Here is a 17715-nt window from a genome sequence, read left to right as displayed (position 1 = left end):
CCTAGGGAACTTAGCAAACTCTATGTTATATACTCTTAGCAACTCCCTCTGCCAAGAGTCGGTTTTTTGGGGGTCTAGTCTGTGGTTAAAGTCACCCAATAACAATAACACATCTCTTGGGTATGTATCTTGTAAAGTCTCCAAATCCTTTTTCAATCGTTCCAGATCTGCTTTATACTCTTTTATTCTGCCTTTACATATATACACATTTACCATGCATAAACCTTCCCCCTCTGCATTATTATTCAATAACAACACTCTGCTGCCTAAAGCCCAGTTACACTTAAGTTCAAGTGGTTCTATACTTGTCGCTATCCTTGTTGAGACCAATGTTATCTGACCTCCTGATGGTCTCCCAAATCTATTCTTTTTTCCAAGCTTTACATGGTATGTGAAGCCTTCCATAACAAGGGTTTCGTCGCACAGCCAAGTCTCCTGTAGACAGGCAATATCGGTCTTCCTTAGAATATCTTCAAAGGTTTCGTGATCACATATTCTTTTATATCCATTAACATTCCAAGACATTATGGCTAGACTGTGCAATGACCCCCGTTCCTAATCAACTTCACTCAAATCCCCAACTTCTTCTTCGTCATCCGTATATATAATCTCTCCAAGTCCATTCCCTACCCACGCGTCTACCTCATCCCGCCCTAAATTTTTAGGGGTTATAGTGATTTCGAGTGCTTCTTTCATATCCCGTCCTATGCTAATCATTTTTATTTGCCTTTCTCCCAACCCTGCATGATTCCTAAGGAGAGGTTTCTCTTTTTTATCACTCAGCACATCCTCTCTTTTTACTATCCTTATTCCTTCTCTTTGCATCTCGGCTTCTGCCTTTTCCAGCGCTACTTTTATTAGTGCTGAGTGGAGTAAAACCTTTGTTATTTCTTGTCCTTTAGTATTCATCAGGAACCCCACTTCTTTTAGGTCTTCTGTACTTACGTATCTTAAACTGGGGCATTTTGCGAATGAGGAGAGGAGCTGGGCACGATTTAGGGGGTTTAATTTCTTAGCTCTTTTCCCCCCCTTTCTATAACCTGTTGGTTCTAAAAATAGCCCTGTATCTACGGGCCGAACTCGTCGCAAATCTAATGATCTTTCTTCTAATATTTCTTCCCTTCTTTGATAGATTACTTCTTCTTTACCTCTATTCCTGCACCTCACCCCTGGGGCTGGGTAACTAGGCCCTGCAGCTATAGGCGACTACATCCCCCATTCTTGAAGTACGACCTCCTTCTCACCTGGGTGTTTCCACCAAGTCCCTCTAGAGCTCGTTGCCATATTTTTTCCTAGATTTCCTCCAGGTCTACCGGTACTCGCTCCTGTTTCTTCACAAGTTAGCTTTTTTATTCCTTGCCTTACTACCTTATCCTTTTTCATTGGCCTTTGCTCTAGACTTACCCCCTTAACTTTCTCTTGATGCTTTGTGGGTGGGTTTCTGGGTGGGGCCTTTTTTCCCCTTCTTCGCCCCCAGATGTTTTGTTTTATACCCCACCTTTCCCCAAGTCTCTTTATAATCATGGGGCAACGAGATATAGATACCGATGGTTCAGCCTCCTTAGGGCCACTCGCTTCTACCACATCTATCCCCTTATCCACAATTATTTTCTCCTGTGTTTCTACAGCTCTTACTAACGAAGGCATTAGCTTTTTAATCTGCGTCAGCTCCCCAATTATGATCCTAAACTGATTGCTTTGTGTTTTTAAAATTTCATTGTACAGCTGAGACCTCAAGAATTCCCTGTAAGGTTTTCTGCAGTGTCAGCATAACCTCAAGCATGGATAAACTGGATGAGCCTGTCACCTCCAGGCTATGGGGGGGGAGACTTGATGAATCAACATGAGTATCATTGGAAAATTCCAGTCTTACTCTCCCAATCATACTTGTTATCCTCTGAGCAGGGTCTTCATCACATGAGGATTTACTCTGTTTTGTACTTTCTTCCTCCTCCACCTCTACGTCTCTGTTCTGAGTAGGTAGCGACTGGAATAACCGTGGCGAGGAAGACAACCGTGGTTCCGTCGGGATCTCCGTGATACTAAAGTTAGTCTGGTTCAAGATCTCCACGATTGGTACAGCATCGTCCTCCATGGTTAGTGGTGTCTCTATCACGCTCATCTCTTTATCTGGTCTCTCCTTCGAAAAATGCTTGCCGATAAAGTCCTTAATAGATTTTGAAACTGCCGACCCACCTTTCGCGCCTGCCAATTTCAAAGTTGACGATGTTTTCTGCGGGCTTGCGCCCAGGGGGGGGATAGGCTCCGTCGCTTGTTTTTTACTCCCAGAGGGTGTAACCATATCACCATTAGTGTCGTTCAAATCTTTTGGCAAAGCGGATATGTCATCCTTCCCCTGGCTTTTATCCCCTATATTCTTAAGAGTTTTTGGAATTCTCCTCGTTTTAGCTCTCCCTGGAGCCATTCCTTCTACTTTTCTTGACGCCTTTTCCTCCTGGATATACACAATTTATTTATTTGAAAATTATTTTAAAAGATATGGATACGTACTAACTTTTCCACTTACCTCTGGTCTGTGGGCCCGCGCTCTACCTCCACCACTTCCACTGTTTCTCAGTTTTATCAGCTTTACTACCCCAATCTGCTTCCAGTCCAATTTCTCCTGTTCATAGGACTTCAGTGCCTTGAGCTTTACTGCTGATAAGATTTCCATAGACCGCAGCGTTTACCCTTTAATCATCCGGGGCCTCTCGAGTTACAGCTCGCTATTTTCCCTTATCTGGCCAAGTTTCTTGCAAGTCACATTTCAAGCTGCTGATCGTGGTTAAGGACGCTACTCAACTCGCGCCTCGACTCGCCCCCCTTGGTTACCGGGCTCGCGGCTCGCGGTCCTCAGTGCGTCCGTTGGTCGTTCTAATAGTTTGCTTGCTTTTCGTGACTCGAGACTCGGCTGCCTCTGCTTCTGCCGATAGCGGCGTCAGTACGGCGTCTGTACGGAGCAATCAACAATCACCGGAAGTGCTGCTGCGTTGAAGATAGGAAGTGGGAGGTTCTCTGTTAGCGCGTACCACACAGAACACAGAGGCTGTCAGTGGTCAGAGACAGAGTGAACACAAGCAGACAGTCAGACAGCTACTAAATCCTCCATCCAGACAGTTATATATCCACTCAATCTTCAATACAGATTGGTATATATGTAATACATATTTAAATTTCAAACTAAACCACATTCACTGGATGATGTCATCAGTGATGTATTCAGTGATGTCATTTAAGATGTCATCAGTGATGTCTTCAGTGATGTCACTGACCATGTCATGAATGATGCAATATGTGACATCATCAGCAGTGCATTGCGGGCGCGCGAGTTATAGTTAGCAGAACTAACTATAACGGAGGAATTTCTATGGTTTTGTACGAGTGAAATGGCCAGCTAACTATAACACCCCTGAAACCTATGTTTTTTTCTGAGAATATTTATATATACCTCTACAGTAACACCAAGGCGATAATCCAAACCATGCAAAATGTTTAATCCAGATCTCGCAGCTTCAGAATCCATCTCCCAGGAAGAACTAATTCTGGGCTTAAACCCCCACCTACCATATGTAATTCCTCAAGTTCCAACCATCATAATACCATATGAGGGAAACAAAATCTTGAGCACACTTCAGACTTAACCTAGATTAACCCATTCTGAGAAACCTAAACCAAATTCTTCTTGATCCCATTCTAGGGCCTTGTCTCCAGACTGAAAGACAACTGAATACCTCTGACAGGCTTCAGACTGCCACTCAGTTGATCTTCTCTCTGACCCGAAAAAGCAGTGCTTTCAATGTATTTGTTTCTTGATCGCTTCATTACATCTAGTTAAAATAGCATATTCCTAAATAATGTATTAGTAAGAGCTGTGGCATGGGCTTGGTGTGATGCAGAATGGGACACTGTAGCCTAAATGTGGAACATGGCTCATCGTTAAAGTGTTTCATCTTTTATAACGTAAAACTGATAATTTTAGCTTTTCGAGCCAGTATGATTTCGCTCGACCTCTGTGTAATTTATAGTTGAAAAAAGACACAAAAGAAAGCAGCTATGTATTCATGAATGAGCCCTGGGGATGCAACTCTGTCGCTAAACATGATGGGTGAGGAAACAGCGTTGCAAGCACTATCCATTTTTTGATAAAATTGTATTGGGGTTACTGTTGCAAAAAGTAAATGTAATTGAAGGAACTGTTCTGTTATGATTAATTTGATTGGATTACAGTCAATATCTTATAATTCAGTAGTTAAACAGTGCTGAATGAGAGAATTGAATTAAGAACAATCATGCGATAACCATCGAAATTATTTTTAATAATCAACTTGGGGCCTCAACTTTTTGATTGGTATCTTTGGGGGTAAGAGTCCGGCACATTATACCGTACTAAATAACGCGGGGCCAATTCTCTTCCCCCTTTTACGTAATATATATATTTTTATTGGTTTTTATTAAATAACTAAGATGCGCTCTGACACCTTCCGCTTGCTGCTTTGTTAGTGCCAAAATAAAAATAAATAATAATAAATAAACAGAACGAAATTGCGCTGTCATCAGTTCGCTGGGCGGCAGGCCTGACTCCTGAGGCACAGAGGGGAGGGGCAGTTAGCAGCCATGTTCCCTAGCCGAGGAAATAGGCATGGGAGTGGGCAGGGTGGGCCCACTCTGGCACTGGCGATGCAGCTAAGTTCATTGAACTGGAATTTTCACTGTGCTGCCAAAGGAAGAAGAAACCTATAACTATTGTTTGCAGGGGGGGCATTTATTTTAGGTTGTGTTGTGCTGTTTAATATGCTTTATTGTCAGGCAGTAGAATAAGGTGGTGACAACTCTATGACAATGTAACCATTTCTCTCTGAGATTGCTTCAGTAGTAGCCTGGTCTGGTCATCCATGCTGCGGCCCTGAGTTGCATAGAATGTCGTGTCAGATGGAATCAACTTTATGCAGCCTTAGGGGTTTTTTCATCTGATATGCTTCAAGTGTTGCACCTACTGCTGTGTGACAGTGGAGTGCCTGAAAGGCTGTATGTCCTTGGAATGTTTGTCTGCCGCCTGGTTTGGGTGGGGTTCAGGGCAGACATTGACGTTCCTCTATAAGATTATGTCCCTCATCTTTATTAAAACGGAGTAAGGATTGTCAGCACTCTAGGCAAAATACGTTTGCTGCCGGAGCGCGCCCCATCCAGTAAAAAACACAAGGAATTGTTATTGAGGAATCTTGGACCCTGGCACAACTGTCTGGCAGCACCTGAGGTCCTTCGCCATGTGCGCGCGCTGGCCGTGTTCTGTCCGTTCTGAGTGTTCCGCGGGTTCTGCGGGAAGCCTGCAGTCTGTGGCTTCTGTCCAAATAGAGAGGAGTCTGTACTCTGTGTGCTCCTCTCTGCACTGGGTTCAGAGGCTAAACAAGGGCACAAATTAAAATAAAGATGACTGGCAATCTCCTCCCCGATCCCTTTTCTCCAACCCACCAACCCTCCTCCCTTTCCCCATTCTTCTCCTCGTCTTTGTTCTTCCCTCGCCCTCTTCTAACCCGCTGCTCCCGTTTTCGCTTGTCCTTCATTCCGTCCCTATCTCTTCCAATTATTCTGCCTTTTCTTGGCCCATATGCCTTTTCTCACTCTCTTTCCTTCCCCCTAATCTCCTCCCCTATCCTCGTTTCAAGCTCCTTTGCTCCACCTCCTTTCCCTCTTTTCTCCTCCCCTGTTCCTCGTCTTCCTTTCCTTTCTCGCTCCAGTTGCCTCGCCCACCGCCCTGTCTCTCCTCCCCTCTCCACTTGGCTCCGCTATTCCCCTCCTATCACCCCTCTCCTCCCTATATGTCTCTTCCCTCCTCCCTTTTCCTCTTCCCCTGCCCTCCCTCTCTTTCCTACCTCTCTCGGAAGCTCCCCCTTCTCCTCCGGGCTCTTCCAGAGCCTTCTAGCCGGGCCAGGGGTGATATTTAGGGAGCGCGGCGGCCCATGGAGCACCCTCAACCAAGAAGGATGCGGAGCCCACTGCAAGTCCCCGGGGGAGAGCCCCTGCCCCCCGGCTGGGAGATCAAGCTGGACCCTCACACTGGATGGCCCTTCTTCGTGGATCACAACAACCGGACGACCACCTGGAGCGACCCTCGCGGGGAGCCTTCCAAGGTAATGGAGGGGTGAGAAGGCACGGGTGGGGCACTACCACAGAAGCATGCCAGGGTAGCGGGGCAAAAGGAGACAGGTGGAATTCCATTGGCCGCCCGCAGTGTAGTGAAGAGAAGCGAGGCACCCGGGCCGATAGGGGGCCCACCCTACCTTAGTAGCCACAGTGAGGGCCCACGGGGCGGAGCTCGTAGCGGAGCCGCTACTGGAGGGCACACGGTCCGCTACGAGCATCGGAATCATTCCTGGACTGACAGCTGGATCCTGTCACCACCGACTGCAGCAGTTGTGCCCACTTGAACGGCACAGCGTTTTGGAAATACTTCCGATATTTTACAGTAAACAGAGTTAGACACGTGTGGAACTTCAGGGGCCGCTAGCAGGCGTAGCCTCCTCGGGCAGTATTCGTGTCTGAGCCCCTGCCCGTACTCTCCTCGCGGTGCTCCCCCCTATACTGCGTCACGGTTACCCCAGGGCCCCTCCTGGCCGTACCGCGACTCGACACTCCTGCCTGTGCCCCCCGCAGACGCTGCACTCGCTCCCCAGCGCTCTCGGTGTCCTTCCAGGCTCTCTGCAGGGTGCCCTCTCTCTCTCTCGTGTCCGGACCGACGGCTCCGTCTCAAGTTCTCAACTGAGCGGCTCCACTCTGCGCAGGGACGGCTGCTTCACCTTTCCGATATCTCAGACTAGATTTGCTTTATTCTGTAGACACTTCGTGAGCGCTCTAGTCTCACCCGGGTTTCAGTTCTTGGCTTCTCTGGGTCTCTTACTGTCACAGCTGATTTATCAGGCTATGGTAAACTATGCCTCTTGTTTCGCCTCGCAGCGCTATGTCTTTCTGCCCTGAGAGAAAGTAGTCCTTGAATTCACTTTTTTTAAAAGGGGAGAAGGCCCATTGGCGGCTATTTCAGGCTCTTGTGTATTGGTGTAGCTGCCAGCAGTGTCCAAGGAAGGTCGCAATTCGTTTGGGTCCATCACTTGGGACATGTTTCGTTACCAACAGGGAATTGTGTGTGGCTGGCAGACGGGGGTCCCGTGTGGGGCCCTGGGGGGTTCAGGCTATCCTGTTCTGGAGGGGTTAAAAGGAGGCGGAGCCTGAGGTTTCCGACTATCCTGTATGGGAGATGTTTCTGGATGCCACTGTACATGTGGGATATTGCTTGGCTTAAAAGGGGGTGGGGGTCTGAGAAGGGGGGGGGACATGTTCCTCCTATATTTCAAACTTAAGATGCGATAAGAAGGTTATCTTGGATTGAAGGTGGGAGTCTAATCTCAGCTAAGGTTTTGACCCACTGTACTGTACAGTTTTAGGTAGAGTATTTAGGTGTGTTTAATGGTTTGGAAGGGCCAGTCAGCGCAGGCACATACCAGAAAGGATTCATGTTTTGTGGGCTGCGTGGGTAGACTTTGCAACGGTAGGGTGACATGGGGCACTCTTTCTAGGACGGAAGGTGAGGCCAGGGGACCTGGCACTGAACTTGTGTGTTGGACTCCCGAGGAACCCATCTCTCCACACCGGTTAATAGCCCCACTCCCACAAGACTTCCTGCGTATGATGAGTGAGTGATTTGTTCCTGCTAGCAAGACCGCTTGTGATCTCCCTCCTCGGGTATTGCTGAGCTAACAGGAATACGCCAAGATCACACCCCCCAAGTGTGTCAAAAAATTGCATTGTACTTCGTTAGAGATGAGTGTGTACCAAGGGATCTGTGCGTAACCCACGAGTCATGGGTGCCTTTGAGTTGGGTTATACTGACATTGGTTACTCACTAGCTAGGGACGCCGAAGTTGCCAGACTGCCTGCAGCACAACACAATGCCAAGTAGCTGTATAAAAACCCTGAAACGAACAGCCTTAAAGCAGACAAACAGCACTGTAGCTATCAAGGCTTGTAAACAGAGATTGTGCTTGTGCTCACAAGTAATTGGAGCAGCTGGGCGTGTGCGGTGCTGTGCTGAGTGGGTGTAGGAGAGGGGCTGGTGTTTGGCCGAGTACACTGTGGTCTGCAAATGTCTCTGTCCCTTTGGAACAAGGATGGACTCCAGCCTTAAAATAGAACATTGTCATATTTTCTTTAATGCGCTGTGCATCTAAATGGGAAAACATTGTGCTACTGCTAACAGAACCTAGAGAGAGCCAAAGGAAAAGCGGTACTCGCTCTGCTTGGTTAGTGCAGAGAAGGGGGGTTAGAAATGCAATTTCCCCATAAAACAAGGTTTATAAAGGTGACAACTATAAACTGGATATGTTTCAAGTTAAGTGACAAAAAAGGGGTGGATTGAATATTTGATGGAACGTAATGCAGTGTGTCATCAGAGACCTCCTAATGTGTTGCTACTGCAGTTGGAAAATAATTCCAGCGAAATATGTGACTGCTGAACACCAAGTGGATAACCCATCATGCCTCCTGAAATGATTCTCCCGGACTGGTATTCCCCTGGCACCAAGCAAACACAATGATGAGGGTACATGATTGAATATTAATGTGGAGGAAGCTAAAACTTACTGGGGATACTGAAGGCTTAGGTACCTTAACATCAATACTAAAGAAACTAGGCTGAAGTATACAGCAACAAGCTGGATAGAACTTTAGTTCAAACACATATTCAAGGCAGACTGGGCACCTTTACTTGGAGGGTCTGAGGTGTAGAAAAAAGAGTTGGTTCTTCTAAGACAATGTCAAAGCTGACCGGAGGCTGGAATTGGAATTCATTCAAGACCGGCAAAGACAGAAGACATAAACAAACGTCCCTGAAGTAACATTGTCAGCATAGTTGTCTTGAGAGAAGTTACTGAAGCTTGCAAGATAGAGGAGTGTCAGGAAGCACTCAGTCCACAAACCCTTGAACCAGCCCAGCTTTTTAACCCATTCATTTCATGATTGAAAATGCACAAATCCCTGGGCTTGCTCCCTAATTAGATATGCCCCACAGTCTGTAATTCTGAAATTCACCTTTATTTATTTAGTATTTGGAGTATAGCACAAAGCCTCTTGGCGAGTCAGAGCTCAGTAGTTCTCCCAGAGTAGGTACATTGTAAGCAGGGAGGCATTAAGAGCCCAGCTGGAGCAGCGAGGACCCTAGACCAGTGTTCTACAGAGGCAATCCCTGCTTGCATGGAGTATACTTGTAGGCAGCCAGGCTAGTGCAGTTTTCAAGCATGTACTAATGTGCATATAGTTCTGATTTGCGTTCAGTGCACTGCACAGCCAAGGGGCTCGCAGGGTCTGCCTTTCTGTGTTATCCATTTGAAGCTTTGCTGATTGATCAGGTGTATGGTGGGTGGATGCGGTTTCCTGTTAGACTCATAATAAGTGCTAGTTTCTGCAGTTAGCCTTTGCCCTGGTAGGCCTCATAACTTTGCATTTGATCCTTGCATACAGTGGGAGCCAGGGGGCGGTTTCGGCGTGGATTTTATGCGGTCTCACTTTCTCTGGTTCACTTACATTTTACCTGCTCGGGTTCGTAGTAACTAGCCCGTCAAAGCCATTCACAGGGAGCCCAGAGTAAATTATTTGGCAGTCGCCTGAATGTGCCATCTCTGAGGATCTATATAGAGGAGGGTATTTTCCAAAGTAGGGAAACCTGCAAGTTGACAACGAACTTCGTTGTGGCAGCGTAAACAGTATCACATGGTGTCTGGCTTTTAATGTCAACAGAGTAATATTACAGGACTGTAGCCACTGATGGGCCAGCAAACCGTAAAACAGCGTTTAATGACAGGTCTGTAGTCGCTGTCTCTTAATGCACTGAAGCTAAAAACAGAGACCACCATTCAGCCTCAAAATAGCTAAAATGTACTTTTCCAAACTGTTTGCTAGCCAGGTTTAATTTAGTCGAAGGGTTTAAAAGCAACGAAGGGACCGGTACACCTAGCTGAACCCTATTAATGCCCCCGGCCTTCTTGAATAGTCTTGTGCTGACAGAGCATCCTCTAGATCAGGCGTGCAGCACACACATGAAAATGCCGCTTGTTCGTAGCTATATACATACAGCCCCTGTTGGGCTGGCCTTTAGGGCAATCCGGCAGTGCTCGGTGGGCTGGTCTCACAGACCAGTGTTTGGGCTGGTTTTTAACAGCTTGTGGGTCTGTTTATCGTCTGCTAGGTCGGTTTTTATAGTTGATTTACTTGATAGCACTACAAACATTGCCTGCAGCAGTGCTTAATTTGAGCCGGTGGTTTTCAGAGCTCCCCACCCGCACTTAATTGTCAACACCGGGAATTATGAAAGCCAGCCACATGGTGGCATTTTTTGTTTCATTTGGTGATGTACACAACAACAATTGTTTAATGATTCTTATACATTAAAAAATCACTAATCACTGCCACCCAAAGCTATAAAAATAGCTTGGGTGGCAGATATTAGTCATTTTTAGTGTATAAAGAGTCTGTATTGTCATTAGTAGAGCAATGGATGGTGCAAGCTGCACTTGTTTCGTGACAAGGGCCCTGGCACTTGTTTCTTTACAAATTAAGTACTAGCCTACAGCAAACACAAATGCATGCATTTTCCCATACCTAGCAAAATACTGATAGAGTATTTCCCTGCAAGTTCAAAACTGGCCTGGTTTGCAAACGTGCACCACTTTTTTTTTAGCTATCTGGTTCGAAACTGGGCCACTTTTATTTTTGTGCCCGGACCTATTGTTTTTTTGCCCCAGTCTGACCATGGCAGTATATGACGTGCTTTGGTTTTGGGTGGCTCTGTAAAGCAGGGGCAGGCTCCCCCTGCAGCCCGAGTCAGCCCTTGCTGACAGTCAGCCCTTGTCGTGTTGAGCCAGGCTCCCACATGACCTGGAACATGCTGTTTATTCAGCTTTGGGTGCAGATCAGACCATGTGCAAAACAAACACCCACTTCCTGTCATCCCAGAGAAAGGAAGCAGCTGTTCAGCAGGTGTGGGTGGCTGTTTGTGGAAGCATTCATTGTCAGGCCAGGGAAGAGAACAGAGGTAGGCTGGCTCTAACGAAGTGGATGCCAGGGGTGGTGGCAATGAATGGATAATATTTGGTAGAACTGAGAAAGTGTCAGCTCCACGTCACTGGGGAACAGGTGGGCTGTTGTAATGCTTGTCTGACAAGAGGCAGCTGCGAGGAAGGTTCCTTTAGGCAGGTTTAAGGGACGCTTTGCAAAGTCGGCCCTGGTAACGACAGTTATCAATGAAAGAGTCTCAGTTCATGAGGAAAGTTGATCCTATTAAAATTGATGGCGGCTGGTTGATGCCAAGCAGGATGTGACGTGGTAGTCATGCTTCCTGGAAGGAAGCCAATGAAGAGAGGCTTGAGTAAAGCACAGGAAATGTCAGAAGGGTTGGATATTTCAAAAAGTGAAATGCTCTGAGATGAAAATATTCTCACCAAATGTAAGGGCAAACAAGCATTGGCATAGCCAATAGGTTTCGCCTTTGGGACCTTATAAGTGTTTAGCCATGCAACAGTTCATGTTGTTGCACCAAGGATATTGTGCTGCATAACTAAATACTTATAAGGTCCCAAAAGCGAGACCTATTGGCTATGCCAATGCTTGTTTGGGCTGGTATTGGGTCTGTTTTATGGTCTGCTGGACTGGTTTTTACTGTTAATTTCCCAGAAATTAAAAACAAACATTGGCTGCAGCAAGCTTAAATTCATGCAGTCTTCCATACATCGCAAAATACTTTTACCGCGTGTCTTTACAAGTTCAAAGCTGCCCCAATTTGCAAAAATGTGCCGCTTATTGGGGAAGGGGTGGGAGGACGCACTTTTATTTTGGTTCCCCGGGCCTATTTTTGGTCCCAGTCCGACCCTTCTCACGCTGCACCAGAATAATGGCTGTATTATTGTAACAGCAGATCGGTGCACATTTTCATTCCTAGGAGCGCAACCCAACAGGCATGAAAAACGATTGCTGAAGCCGTATCTCTGTAGAGCCATTCTCTGGCTCTACAGCAGATACTATCACAGGCGAAGTTTGTGATTGTTTTACAGGTCCCAACATGAAAGGATTAGATTTAGAAAGCGAGCGAGCCTTCCAAAATATAAAGACATCTTCGGAACGCCCTGCTTGGCACTTCCATCGAAGCCCAGGCTCGTCGCGTGGCACGTGGGATTGCTTGACAACTAGAGCGTGACTCACCGAATTCTATTTGTTAAACAATGGCGGCGCCTGTCCACGTGTAGGAAGCGCACGCAACAGCCGGGTTATATTTGTATTCAGTATCTGCAGATAGACCCCGGCCTCATACGCCACTCCTCAGCCCCAAATGCACAGGGATAAAGATCCCGCAAGAGTCCCAGGGATATGTGAATTTGATATCACTTTGCAAGTGACGTGGATTGCATCTCCTGCTATTTTGAGTATTACACAGGTTAAACATGCTCACATGATTTCGGCTCTGAGATATTGTAGACCAGAAGCATATGGAGCCTGTGAACGGAAAACACGAGCACTGTATGAAGTGCTCCAAGACAAAGAAAAAATAAAGTTATTAGTGTGTTTGAATTTAAAGAGAGACGGAGAATGGAGCCTGTGAATGTAAAACACGAGCACTGTATGAAGTGCTCCAAGACAAAGTTATTAGTGTGTTTGATTTTTCTGAAAATGCTCTAATCTGCCACTTTTACACGGAAAACACGAGCACTGTATGAAGTGCTCCAAGACAAAGCAAAAAAAGAAAGTTATTAGTGTGTTTGATTTTCCTGAAAATGCTCCAATCTGCCACTTTTATTAGAAAATGCTCCAATCTGCCCACGGTAATTAATCATTAATGAAGCCGTATGGCTCTCTCTGGCTTCGAGCCCAGTGGCGCCTGTTGTCTGTTGTCACGCAGTAAGGGAGGGGGAGGAGCGGGCGAGAGAGGGGGAGGAAAGCCTGCCATGCGAGAGATGCTAGAAAGCAGGATAGCAGTTTTGCACGTGCACGACATCGCGAACGCAAGCTGGAAGCCTGAAAAGCCACTAGTTAGCACTTCCAAAACCCGCTTACTAAAACTCTCACCAGAGCAGCGCTATAAGTGCTGGCTCAGGCGAGACCTTAAAAAGGAACTGCCTAATTTTAAGTAGCAGCTTTGAAGGATCCAAGAAAGCTAAACCTCAGATTAGGAAAGAGAATACACCTGCAATGCCAACATCTAGTACACCACCTACTACAATATTCAGTCAACAGTCACTCAGACGCAATTTGTCATTATATATAACACCCATGTCTCTTGTTAACAAAAGAAAATTGAAGGGAACACCCTTGAGAAACAAGCCACTAAACTCATTCGCCTCTAGTTTTCTGATGAAGGCGAAGGGGTTCAGGACCCCAGCGACTGATTATAAAATCCAAGACCCCATCAATGATAGAGGTAAATGAAATGGTGTTATTGTGCTTGCAAAAAAAGCTGCCGCCCCAGCGAACAAATCTTTAGTCACGCTAAATGGAAAAGCGGGTTTTGAGCAAGTAAGGACCCTAGACCCGAGAAAGGTTAGAAAAGTAACTATGGCCGAGTGAGACCCTGTCGGGCTGCATACCTGTTGGTTGTGGAAGATGACTCCTCCTTGATAGTGAAAGGACAAGCCGGGCACTCAGTCTTAAAATGATCCCAGGATTCACTAGCCTAAAAAGTGGCTAGAGCAGAATTTCAACCAAGAGACACTTGGGAAGTCACTGAGGTTACAGCAGCATACTATTTTCACGCCCCTTGACATAAATAAAAAGAGACGTAATATTATTGAAATATCCGAATGAGGGATCCAAGCATCCCAGGCTTTATATTCTGGCGTCAGGTGCCTGTAATTCTCCGCCCCTCGCTGTCTAGATCTGTGTATTCTGGTACTAGTTTACAAACTCTTTGACACTGTGTGTTCTATATATGCTGTACACACACTGGAAATGACTTGTCTGATGCGTGAATATTGGTCTGTTTCTAATTGATCACTGAACTTTCTCCCTCCCTTTCCCCGGGTGCTTTTTGTATGGCTTTTTATATCTAGTGCCGTGTCATTATTCCTACATGTTTTTACCTTAGAAAATGTACGCATATTTTCTGGCTACCTATTTGTATATGTCTGTATAATGCTCTGAGACTTTAGAGTCTTGGTTCATGCTTAAGAAGACTCAGAATAAATATATAAATATTTCTATAAAATCTTGGGGTAAAAGTCTCTCTGGGATTTCTTTGAATTTAGGTATATGACAAATCTTTTTATGCTCATCAGTACCTATGTCCATTGAGAGAGCTGCACATCAGGCAGTGCCCGTCATATTTATCTAGAAGATGCAAAGGAATGTTTTTTACTCTTCCACTCTTCTTCGCCCAGGCGATCTTTCACTAGTTATTCTAGAATTAATTTAATAAATTGACTTCAGAAGAAGGAATATAAATAATTTTTGTAAACATTCTCAACATTTCATCCACCATCATGTTGGAATGAAATGTTGACAGCCATTATGTCCAAATATACTGGGAAATATTGGTAATTAGTGCAACATGGGCTAGTTGGAAACGTTTCAATTGTATGTATGGTTTCAGAAAAAATATCCTGGGTAATTCATATGGGAGAATGGTATAGCATTGGATAGTCCGAGCCGCTAATCGTGCAATTTATTTGTGATGAAGAGACATTGTCCATGTTTTCAGAAATTGTTGTGAAGAACACAATTTCTTAAATTAATTGATCACGTGCCACTGGGCCTGATAATCTCCCTGCTGTTTTTATAAAATCCAAAATCAATTGTGGGCAAATATGTTTACCTGTGCCTTAAAATGTTTTACACTTAAGGTTTATTCCCTGATACATGGAAGCATGCAGTGATAAATCCCTCTTGCCCCCTTTTAACCCTTTTAACAAGGGAGATCCTTCCCGTTCCAAAAATAAATCTTTAATATTTAAATTGATGTGGATGTGAAAGTGTACACTAAAATCTTGCTCTCTGCTTTCCAAAATTAGACTGATGAGGAGGAACTAATTTCAGTGGAGCAGGCGATTTTTAAAGAAGGGCATTCAAGAACCGAAATTTGTTTTAGCCTGGGGTGTTTGGCTTAGAGGTGGATAGAAATATTGTGAATCTTAATCTGCTGTTTAGTTGACTTCCAAGATGTGGTGTAGCTCCGGGTGGGGGGTGGGGGAGGGGGGTGTTTGGGTGTTACACCCCTCTAAAAATGTATCTGTAGTAAATAGTTGGGTACAACTGCTTTCAGTCGGATAATGTGAAGTGTATGTCAGATTTTACCTGGGATTTTTACATGGCCACATTGACAACAACACACACCCTCTCTCTCTCTTCTATTGATTAAAGGCCTTAAAAATGTTGATTAGTTTGAAAAATATTGCGTTCAAGTACACCTAACAGTCTGCACTCCTCTCTCTTTCCACTGCCCCTTAATCCCCCTTCATATCTTGCTTCTCATATAATGTGTATTAACAATGTCTAGGTGTGATTGTTGGGAAATCGGAAGCTCCCCCCCCCCCCCAATCATACTGACCAAGCTACGCCCCTGCTTCCAAGCTGGCTTGAATTCTGCCTGTCGTGAGTTGTTATGGGATAAATTAAGACAAAGGAATATCCCTGAAAACTTATTATTAATGTTATAAGAACTTTACAGGAATTACTGGGTAAAAGTTGGGAATTATCTGGAAGGTATCTTGTCCAGGAAAATTCTCGTAAAGAATGCATTACGACAAGGATGCATACACACCTCTACTTTGTTGCTTAATAAACATAGTGAAAGGAATAAACCAATATAGAGATTCAGAAGTCTCAAGCTTTATCAAGAGTTGTTGGATTGTCAGCCTGAGGAAATTTAGAAAAGATTTTGGTGTGCCATCTTTTAACCCCAGAATTGAGTGCCTTCAAAGTGATGCTGCAACCACAAATTGTATCTGGTGCTGACATGTTCAGACTCATTTAGAATTTTTTGTGGGATAGAATAGAAGGTCAATGTTAGAAATATTTGTTAGGGTTAAATAGGTTGGCAATGGTCTAAGCTGTCAGTCGAGAAATCAATAAACGGCCTAGAAATGTATGACAGTTCAGCAAACCCTACGTTTTGACCACCATTTAAATAAAAATAGCTAAACTATATTTGCATGAAATAGTATGTAGTAAACTTAGTTGGGCTGAGAGGTAAGTAAGCAATTTGAAGTCATTGGGAGTTATGTCAGTCTGTATCTGGTGCCTTATCCTACTGAGCACCAGACAAAAACTGTAAGGATGGTGTGTGGGATAGTAGTTACTGCAAATATTATAAAGAAATGGAGGAAGATGTAAGCCTCTAAATTTTGCTGCTTTTTGGTCATGTGTCTTTGAAATGAAGGAGTTCATTCTTAGAAAAATCATACCAGGCCGCTAGGTCCCTCTCTATGCAGGTTTAGATTTTTGCTGTGAGACTGGAGGGGGTGGCAAAGAGTGCTATTCTGAAGAACTGGAAGTTAGTAAGGAAACTGAGTGGCCTATTTACAGTATGGTGGACGGGCCGCTAAACTGGTAGGGCAGCTGCCGACACCATCCTTGCTGCCAACCATCATCAAAACCCAGAGTTCGCAGCTGGTCTGGTAGGGAATTTTCTCCAGAATTGCTCTGCTGATACAGTGACAGCGCTCTTGGCGAGAACATAAACCCAAATCCGGGGTTTGCGCTAGGAAATTAAAACAAGCATTGGCAAAGCCAATATATCTTGCCTTTGCAAGCTATTGGTCTTGGCAATGTTTTGTAGTCATGCTGCAAAGCAGTGTGGTGCTGTGCAGTATGGCTAAAAGTAATTTTAAAAAGTGTTCAGTGCTAATACATTTTTTTTAAAGTGCATTAGCGTTGGCTGCGTCATAGGGCATTTTTTTTTTTTTTAAAGCCGTGCTCCCGAGAAATGTTTCAATGTCTATATAGAGATAGAGAAGTACAGTCCTGGGCATCGGGTGCTCCTCCTAATACTGTCACCAGACGAGCATTCTGCATGAGCACACCTTAGGTACTACATGCTAGGAATTATTTTACACATCTTTTATCTCTGTTCCCAACTATTCACTGAAAATGGCAACATCAAGCTCACTACTCACACACCTGATAAACGCAGCCTTCAGTCTCGCGTTCCATTTCCGCAGATGAAGTACATGGACATCACTAGGCTTCTTGTTGCTCCAGAAGGTCACTAGACTCTCTTTACCTAAACGAAAGTGCAAACTTAATGCAGAGTTCACTGATTTTATAGTTCGACTGAAACTGTTGCACAAAGTGTAGTATATCAAAGCCCGACTGCTAAAAGTGAGGAAAATACGGATCTGTGGAGTGTGGTGAGATCAGAGACTTTCACCACACGGTCTATTCATGCCCGAAACCATAGCTGCTGAAACCCGCAGTCTCCTGGGCACTCTACTTGAGATGCCAAAGAGCTAAGTGCATGGCACCGTCTAGCCCCAAACTCCCACCTTAGCCATTTGTGCCACCCTGTAAACAAAACCAGCAGTAATACTGTTAGATATATTTATGTTTGTGGTTCTTGTAAAGCATTGGGCGCGGCCGCAGTTGAGCCACCCTAGAGCACTAGGGATGGAGAAAAGCCATCAAATGTAGCATTTAACAAGGTGGTGTTCAGTAACATGGCAAGGTGAAACTGTCCTTTGCAAGTTCAGA

At 45.0% G+C, this 17715-nt stretch overlaps 1 protein-coding gene across 1 annotated transcript in view; it reads left to right on the top strand.

The window, feature by feature from the left end:
• The first annotated feature begins 5507 nt into the window (after nucleotides 1–5507).
• Nucleotides 5508–17715, top strand: part of BAG3 (BAG cochaperone 3) — a 152441-nt gene continuing 140233 nt past the window's right edge. The window contains exon 1 of the mRNA XM_085602853.1: nucleotides 5508–6128. Within this exon, the coding sequence (XP_085458979.1) occupies nucleotides 5958–6128 (171 nt within the window). The 5' untranslated portion in view covers nucleotides 5508–5957. The remainder of the gene's footprint in view (nucleotides 6129–17715) is intronic.

This window comes from Triturus cristatus, chromosome 1_2, assembly GCF_964204655.1.
Source record: "Triturus cristatus chromosome 1_2, aTriCri1.1, whole genome shotgun sequence".
Classification (NCBI taxonomy): Eukaryota; Metazoa; Chordata; class Amphibia; order Caudata; family Salamandridae; genus Triturus; species Triturus cristatus.
This window is presented reverse-complemented; position numbering and strand designations above follow the sequence as displayed.